Source organism: Sinocyclocheilus grahami, unplaced genomic scaffold (genome assembly GCF_001515645.1).
Source record: "Sinocyclocheilus grahami isolate Dianchi unplaced genomic scaffold, SAMN03320097.WGS_v1.1 scaffold1092.1, whole genome shotgun sequence".
Classification (NCBI taxonomy): Eukaryota; Metazoa; Chordata; class Actinopteri; order Cypriniformes; family Cyprinidae; genus Sinocyclocheilus; species Sinocyclocheilus grahami.
In genome coordinates this window covers 101,320-110,203 of record NW_015506271.1, presented here as the reverse complement: position 1 = coordinate 110,203, position 8,884 = coordinate 101,320, and the positions used below count along the sequence as shown (strand labels likewise).

At 36.8% G+C, this 8,884-nt stretch overlaps 2 protein-coding genes across 6 annotated transcripts in view; one reads left to right on the top strand and one right to left on the bottom strand.

Moving 5' to 3' along the window:
* LOC107566693 (perlwapin-like) overlaps positions 1-3,149 on the bottom strand; it is a 7,068-nt gene extending 3,919 nt beyond the window's left edge. Inside the window, exons 1-6 of one of the 5 annotated variants that reach the window (XM_016252209.1) lie at positions 2,936-3,149; positions 2,633-2,671; positions 1,473-1,610; positions 1,218-1,358; positions 990-1,127; positions 753-899 (exon numbers count right to left, since the gene is read on the bottom strand). In XM_016252209.1, coding sequence (XP_016107695.1) covers positions 753-899; positions 990-1,127; positions 1,218-1,358; positions 1,473-1,610; positions 2,633-2,671; positions 2,936-3,017 — 685 coding nt within the window. In that variant the 5' untranslated portion in view covers positions 3,018-3,149. Of the gene's footprint in view, positions 1-752; positions 900-989; positions 1,128-1,217; positions 1,359-1,472; positions 1,611-1,718; positions 1,802-2,632; positions 2,672-2,935 lie in introns of those variants that run through there. The other 4 variants (XM_016252210.1, XM_016252211.1, XM_016252212.1 and 1 more) reach the window with 4 other exon arrangements.
* Positions 3,150-4,513: 1,364 nt separating this feature from the next.
* LOC107566679 (uncharacterized) lies at positions 4,514-5,572 on the top strand. Its single transcript, XM_016252191.1, has 5 exons — positions 4,514-4,570; positions 4,656-4,973; positions 5,020-5,144; positions 5,241-5,343; positions 5,430-5,572. The coding sequence occupies exons 1-5, from the start codon at positions 4,522-4,524 to the stop codon at positions 5,570-5,572; spliced, it is 738 nt and encodes a 245-aa protein (XP_016107677.1). The 5' UTR covers positions 4,514-4,521.
* The last annotated feature ends 3,312 nt before the right edge of the window (positions 5,573-8,884 follow it).

Below are 8,884 nucleotides of genomic sequence, written 5' to 3'. Positions count from 1 at the left end.
ATTTTTTCACACCAAGCTGCTTACCTATTGCAGATTCAGTCTTCCCAGCCTGGTGGAGGTCTACAATTTTGGTCTTGGCCATGGTGGAGTTTGGAGTGTGACTGTTTGAGGTTTTGGACAGGTGTCTTTTATACTGATAACAAGTTCAAACAGATACCATTAATACAGGTAACGTGTGGAGGACAGAGGAGCCTCTTAAAGAAGTTGTTACAGGTCTGTGAGAGCCAGAAATCTTGCTTGTTTGTAGGTGACCAAATACTTATTTTACCGAGGAATTTACCAATTAATTCTTTAAAAATCCTACAATGTGATTTTCTGGATTTTTTTTCTCATTTTGTCTCTCATAGTTGAGGTATACCTATGATGAAAATTACAGGCCTCTCTCATCTTTTTAAGTGGGAGAACTTGCACAATTGGTGGCTGACTAAATACTTTTGTCCCACTGTGTGTGTGTGTGTGTATATATATATATATATATATATATATAAAAAAATGCACACAAGTATAACAAAACCTCTATATGGAGGCATACACTGATGTAGACATCCTTTGCTGCAACATTTCTGGTTGTTTGGACAGTCACGGTCATGAGAACACCTATCAACACACACTCCTGCTCCTTCATTATTGTTGTTTTTTGGGCACACTCCTGGTTTTTCTGGTTCAGCTGTTATACAAAACGCATGATTACTGAATTTATATTAATTTTAAAAAAAAGCGTGCTGGAAACAAAGCATCAATATAATAAATTCCTATAAATGGAAGTGTACAGTCAAGTCCACATTTAGTGCGGCAGCATTTCTCATCTTTTGGACAGTCACTGTCATGAGAACACCTATCAGCACACGCTCCTGAAAATACTCCTTCATGGTTGTTTTTTGGGCACACTCCTGGCTTTACTGTTATACAAACATGATAGAGAAAGCAGATCACTGAATGACTCCCTGTAATAGGGGAAAAAAGCTGACCAATGCATTAATATAACATACCTTTAGATACAGCCGTACACTGATGTCCACATCCATTGCTGCAGCATTTCTCATCATTCGGACAGTCACCATCTTGGGAACACATCTCAACACATGCTCCTAATCCAAGGTTTTTGCTTGGACACACTCCTGGCTTTTCTGTTATACGAACATGATCGAGAAATCAGATCACTGAACGCCTTACTGCATATAAAAATTAAAAATAAAACACCAATATAATATAAATACCTTTACACTGACGTCCACATCCTTTGCTGCAGCACTTATCATTCGGACAGTCACTGTCATGGGAACACAACTCGACACACTTTACTAAAAAAGCTACTGCAAGATTGTTATTTGGACACACTCCTGGTTTTTCTGGTTCTGCTGACATTCAAAACACAATAGAAAAACCATTACTGTATTAAATAAAAAAAAAATAAAAAAAATTCCCCACATACACGGAAAGGAAGCTGACCCACACACCAATGTAACAAATACCTCTATATGGAGCCATACACTGACATCCACATCCATTGCTGCAGCATTTCTCATCATTTGGACAGTCACTATCATGGGAACATATCTCAGCACACACTCCTATTCTGAGGTTCTTGCTTGGACACACTCCTGGCTTTTCTGTTACACAAACACATGACACCGAAACCTCACTGAATGCCTCACTGCATTTAAAAATTAAAAAAATAAACAACCCCAAGCTGACCCACACACCAATGTAACAAATACCTTTATATGGAGCCATACACTGACGTCCACATCCATTGCTACAGCACTTCTGGTTGTTTGGACAGTCACACGAACACATCTCAGCACACACTCCTGACACTGCTACTTCAAGATTATTTTTAAGACGCACTCCTGGCTTTGCTGACATGCAAAACACAACAGAATAAAATATATATATATATATATATATATAACACCAACTTTGTCAACCTTCAAAATTCCAAGTTTAAAGTGTGTTGCTTGTGGTTTCTTTGCAATTACATGAAACTAGCAATTTGAGACTTTAGAGCCTTCTCAGCATTTCTTTGCAAACCCTCTAACATTCACTATTAATTGAAACTCATTGAAAGCAGGGAGTAAACATACAGCCCCACAATCATATCGAAAGCATGCCTGTCTTCTAGAGCAATCTTTATTAGAAACATCCTTGACAGGACAACACAACCATCAGCGTCACCAGACACTAATAAAGATTCAACAGGATAATTAGGAGACCACAGAGTGCTAAAATCACTTTCAGCACTTGCAAGCCAGTGGCTGTGAGACGCATGTATCAAACTGAAGTATAACAGACAAATGTATGCATGTATCAAACCAAAGTGGTTTAAAAATCCACCATTTATCCCTAAACTATTTCAAAGGCATGGAGGGACAATACAACATAGAACCTGCCTCACTACTGGTGGTGTAGTGCATAGTAATGCCAACATAAAACATGGACAAGTCCATTTTAATACAATATATACAAATAAATACTTCTAATATACCATGACCACCACAGTAACACTTCAAGCATTTTAACACTTCATTAAATGCTCGCAAGTCATGATTAGCCCCGATGCTAAATTGCATGTAAAGAACAAAACATTTGGGGAAAAAAAAAAAAAAAAATTCAAGAGTGATCGTATACATACGTGGTAACAACCTTGCAGCCAAATGAATGGATCCATTTACTGTTAAAAAAAATAAAATAAAAATAATAGTAGCTATATAACATTAATAAATGTCAATTTTGGTCATTGTGTCTCCCTTGTAATGGAAGAAATATAAACATTGCTTTTTTTAAACTACACAAACGAAGTTTAACTTTCACTGGACGTCTGGTTGGCTAATGTATACTTATACGTTCTGATATGTGCCTAAAAGTACATATATATATATAAATAAAAGTTCCTACTTATTTCTTCGCACGGAGTAATGAAGTTAAAAGACCTCACCTGCTCCTTCAGCTCTTGTGCTCAAACAAACAGAGACACAAAATAAAGCAGCAATCAACGAGCAGCACACTCCAGCTGTCATCCTCTCGACCTGCGACCTCACAATACACTCTGCTGAAAAATGCGCTGATTTAATCGATCAGGAGGCTTTCAGAACGCGTTTTGAAATGCGTTTTTAAGGATCCAAGGATGCCTGGTGCAACTCCAACTCTGATGAAACTCACCTGCCTGTTGCTGCCTAATCTTGAAGACCCTGATTAGGTTGTTCAGGTGTGTTTGATTAGGGATGGAGACGATTGAGACACGACAAAACACTCCTGGAGTAGCCTAATTATGTAACCTGCACAAATCGACACTGAATATAATAATAATAATATTAATAAAGTTTGCAGTCATTTTTAATATACGGCCAACGTTTTTGAATTTGAATTTAATACATTTAAAATTCAAGTACCTAAATAGATGATTAAATAACATTTTGCATATAACCATGAGAGTAGGCTATAGGCCAGTGTTTCTCAACCTTTCTTTAGTCGCGGCACCCTTTGGAAATTTTAACAAATTTGTGGCAACCTACAAAATGTATTTTGTCACAATACTTGAATGTCTAACTTTGATATGATACTTTGAAAAGTATATTTGGTACAGCAGGGAAGAACTGCAGAATATACTGTCATACAGATATTTTTTAACATTCTTACATTTTTTTTGTCCATCAATGGTGGCAATCAGTAGGCTAATTTCTAAGGAAGAGACCAATTTATGTGACAGATTTTAATGTAGGCTTTTATTAATATGTAAACATTGTTTAATTACCATTTGATATCTCTCAATTTTTTGCTCACTCAGTGTATTTTTATTTTACAGTGGGGTAATTTTGTTGCAGTAGCACGCTATTTGATTTCAAACTTTGAATTGAATAAAAAATGACAAGAAGTCAGTAATAAAACAAGAACAAATAATGAAATTACTAATGATAGCACAAATAAAAAAATAACAATAGGCCTACAAATGAAATAAATTACTTTTTAGTTTTTCAGGTAGGTCTAACTGTAGGACTATTAATATATTGTGTTTGTTTGTTTGTTTGCTTTTACCAATTATCCAAATAATGATTGGTCCTAGAAAGCTATTATTATCAGAACACGTGAGCATAACATAGCGGTTAGCAGATCAATGAATGAGAGGGCAGTGTTACCAGAGTTGCTCATATACCACACCATGATACAACACAGTAGGGCTATTGCAAACAGAAACAATACTGTACTACATATTAGTTTCCTGTCGACTCTACTTTTGAGTGGACTTTGCTGTTCCGATGAGTGGAGCATAATACGCAGAGCGTCACACCACGTGAAAGTGAAACCTGAGCGGTGAACTCATTTTCGGCAGCCGGAATTTCGGTGCATCTCTAATTCTTGATGACATCAGAAATAGATACTAAATAATAGATGCTTTTTTGAACATTTTAGAAATGTAAAAATATTAAAAATATATATTTTTACACGGCACCCCGGTTGGGAAATACTGGGCTAGGCTATAGCCTACCTTAAGAAAACCAGCACTCGTAGTAACTGTTGAGGAAAATGATTCACGCGCTCGTTTTGTACTTTTTATGTTTTATTCCTCTGATTGGTGAGTAATACATATTTGACGTCTCTGTACAGGGTTGCTCTTTGTAGCATTTAGAATATTTACGTGTTGCGTCGTACATCTCTAGGAGTGTTTGGTGTCGAGACAGATGAGATGTCAGCGATGGAGGGAGATTCCTTCACTCTCCGTACTGGTCTTACAGAAATACAGAGAGATGATGAGATCGAGTGGAGGTTTGGATCGAGCAGAACTCGTTTAACCAGAATAGCGGCGGGGAACATTACTACATACAATGACGAGACATTTAGAGACAGACTGCAGCTCGAAAGACAGACTGGAGATCTCACCGTCACAAACATCACTAATGAACACACTGGCGTTTATCAACTGAGCATCATTATCAGGAATAAGAAGTCAACCAAGCGATTCGCTGTCACTGTTTATGGTGAGATGAAGTTGTAGGTGTTGTAAACAATAGAAAATCTTTCTAGTTTTGTTTATGTTTCCCCTTTGTTTCCCAGCTCCTGTGCCTATTCCTGTAATCTTCAGTGATACTTCACAATGTGCTTTATCGGCTGAAAGATCATCGAGGATCTTCCTGTGTTCAGTGGTGAATGTGAGTGATGTGACTCTCTCCTGGTACAAAGGAAACAGTTTATTGTCCAGCATCAGTGTGTCTGATCTCAGCATCAGTCTCTCTCTACCTCTGGAGGTGGAATATCAGGAGAAAAACACCTACAGCTGTGTAGTGAACAATCCTGTCAGCACCCAGACCAGACATCTGGACATCGATCAACTCTGTCAAATACATTCAGGTAGTCTAGATCCAGTTTTGTGCATTTTTGTGAAAGAGCTTTTATAATGCATTTTCTTCAGTGCTTGATTTAGTGTCTCTCTTCAGACTGCGACCTTTGTTTTGACTCTCCTGAAGCTGTGATCCGACTGGTCGTCTCTGCTTTGATAAGTGTAGCTGCTGTGGCCGCTGTTGTTCTTCTGGTTAATGACATCAGAAGATTCGGAAGAACACAGACAATGAAACGGTGATGTACTTGATATTGCATAGCAATAATAAACATTTAGTTTCTTTCTCTCTCTCTGCCTCAACATTTTTTATATTTCTTTCATTTATTTATTTTAGTGTTATAGTCTGATGCAAACATTGTGCCATTTAGGTTTGTTAAAAAAAAAAAGGTAAAGAGCAAATAGGCCACTTCAAGTGGTACGACATGTACCATGTAACACCCTGTCTAATCTTTCTTTATGCCTATGGCAATTATAAAAAATTCCAATCAATCCACAATGGTAGCACTCCAGAAAGCATCCACTCTTGCTTTTCACTCTGACTTCTTACAGTAGTCTCAGTTTTGTCAGTTAATTTGGCTTTATTATGTATTTGCACACAAATCAAACACTGCATGAACTGACTAATGAACTGACTTTGGAAGCAAACAATTGGGTTTGGGGGAATAATCAGTATTTATGAAGGCCACTTCTAATGGTAAGACATGTAAACATCCTCTTTCAAACTTGCAATCCATCCACAATGGTAGCACTCCACGCTCGCTGTTCAATCTGACTTTATATAATAGTCTTAGTTTTATCAGTTCATTTGGCTTGTGTATTTGCATACAAATCAAACACTGCATGAACTGAACTAATGAACTGATGCAAACAATTGAGTTTTAGAGGAATATTCAGTATTTATGCAATTATTAATGGCACAGAACAGAAGAGACACTTTGCACATATAAGACCAATCACAAATCCCCATGCGAACAGCCTAAAGATTAAACTAATAAGAACCATTTCGATCAACATTGTAAAGACAGAAATGTATAAATCATTTTAGATTACTCATCATATAATCAGTTGTGGGACTAGTCTGTCATAAATTGCATTTCATTCATTTCTGAACTTTCTACCGTCCGTTACTGGAAATTAAATGGTTGATATGTCCCAATCTCAATAAAGTTTACACGCTTTCAGTCCGTGAACTGAATGTCGCTCTCGCTGTCTGTGGAAATTTGGCCAGGACCGGTTCCAGAAGAAATCACTGAGGCATTTTTGTCCCGTCCATTGCTTTGGTTATCAGTGTCAATCTCTGATATTTCTAGAATGAATCCAGCATAAATGTTGATGCAATTCCCGAAACGTTGCAGCATGTATGAGTCCGAAAAACGAAAGTTTCATACAAATTCAGAATGGATTATAGCCTAGAAAGCACACAAAGCGCACTCCCATTATTATCACTAAAAGCATTACTCATCTTAGTTCATTAAGATTTCACAAAGTTCCGTTATAATCAATGAAGCTCTCTAAACTACACAATGAATCTATTATTTAGGCTACATCCCGTCTGCACTTATGAGATGATTCACAAGCGTGCAAAACTCCGGTGCTTTCAACGTTAAGTGAATTCTGAATACTCTTAACGTTTCTGATTGGCTACTGCGTTGAAGAGATCAACAGATATGTCTGTGATTGGCTACATTGTTCAATGCCACAAAAACACATTGGACAGTTCGCCAGATCTTTAATTGCTTTTGCTTTCATTTGAGGGTATTTAGCGCCATCTAGTACCCTCGTACATCCGGGCCTGGGCTTGGCTAACTGCTCCAATTGCAGCAGGACTGACATTTGCGGGGCAAATTGAGTGTGTAAAGTAAGCTAATACATCAACCAAACCTTGCTTATCTGTTTATAGCAAATACAGCTCATGTTCATTTACACAGCTTAACTATGTTTATATTGTTACCGTGGTTATGTATGTACTGTAATGGATGGATTCATGCTGATCCTGAGGTTGATTTAATTGATCTTCACTGAAACCTGTTATAAAAATACAGAAAGAGACACAGCAACAAAAATATAGTTTTAATTTTGCAGTATGCAGGCCATGAATGCATTCACACACATAAAGAAAACACATTCTTTCAACAGTGAAAAAGCTCACAGGTACAGCATAAAAACTGAACTGATCAATATCTTACCCCACTGGAGTTCCTTGCTTAGATAATTTCGTGATCTGGAAGCAAACAGATTTAAATCTATTGTAAATCCTGAACTTCACTAAGACAGGCAGAACGATATGTAGTTACTGAAAACACAACAATAGCATTTGTTTTCTTTTAGCAGTATTGCTCTTTTTGGAGTCAGAGCTATCTTGATAGCTAAACTTATTTTTCATTAAACTTTTAAGCTTCCTTCAAGGTTAGTTGTAAAACCTTCTCCAGGATGTGTAAAATGGCAAAATTCAAGACTAGTCATATTTCTTTAGTATTTATATGTTTGCTCTTCAGTCTAAAGTAGAGCATCACAAGATCAGCACTGTATTTAATATTTCTGTATTAATGTTGTTTCTTTGTGTTGGTGTTTATTATCTGAATGGACAAACTTCATACAAGTACATCATATGCATTATACAAACACCAACAAAAATACAGCTGAGCTCAAACACGGATCATATTTGCAGTAGCTATGTTTATATAGTAATCATATTGGTAATCAGATTTCACTCATGTTTTTTCATGTTATAAGAACTGTGGGTGATACTTACCCTTGCAGCGATAGTAAATCACAAGAGCCACAAGCACTGGCACTAACACTACACAAACACATATCAGTGCTATATAACCTGGGTGAAGACCTGATACTGTAATGATAAAGAGAGACAGTCATTAGTGTGAATGTGTCTGATCTACAGTATAACACTATAAGAACATCAGCTATATAACCTGAGTGAACATCTGATACTGTAATGATAAAGAAAGACAGTCATTAGTGTGAATGTGTCTGAGTAACTCACCTTTGACAGTAACACTGATGGCCCTCTGTAGGGTGTATGCACTGTTGCTCATGTGTAGATCATAAACTCCAGAGTCTGTGGTTCTGGAGTCACTGATGGTGAGATCTCCTGCCTCACGATTGAGCTTCAATCTGCCTTTAAATTTCCCATCAGCACTGTCATATAATAAGAACTGATTTGTCCTTTTACTAATTTTAGCCATGAGATGATCTTCAAACTTCCACAATATCAGATCATATTCCCGTATTTCAAGAACACCAGAGAGTAGAGTGATAGATTCTCCTGTCATAACTAATACGTTCTTCATGCCACCTGTCAGCACCAAACACATACAGAGAACAGGTGACTCTAAAATTCATTTTACATAAGATTCAACATTGATTCATTTGGAAATATATTACTTATATTATCAACAAGGTCTGTGTCAATTAGACAAATACATAAACACTTGATTGCAACAGTGCAAAAACACACTGTAATAGCCAAATATATGAAGTATTGTACATAAGCAAACTTAAAATAAAAAATAAAAAAAAAATATATATATATAT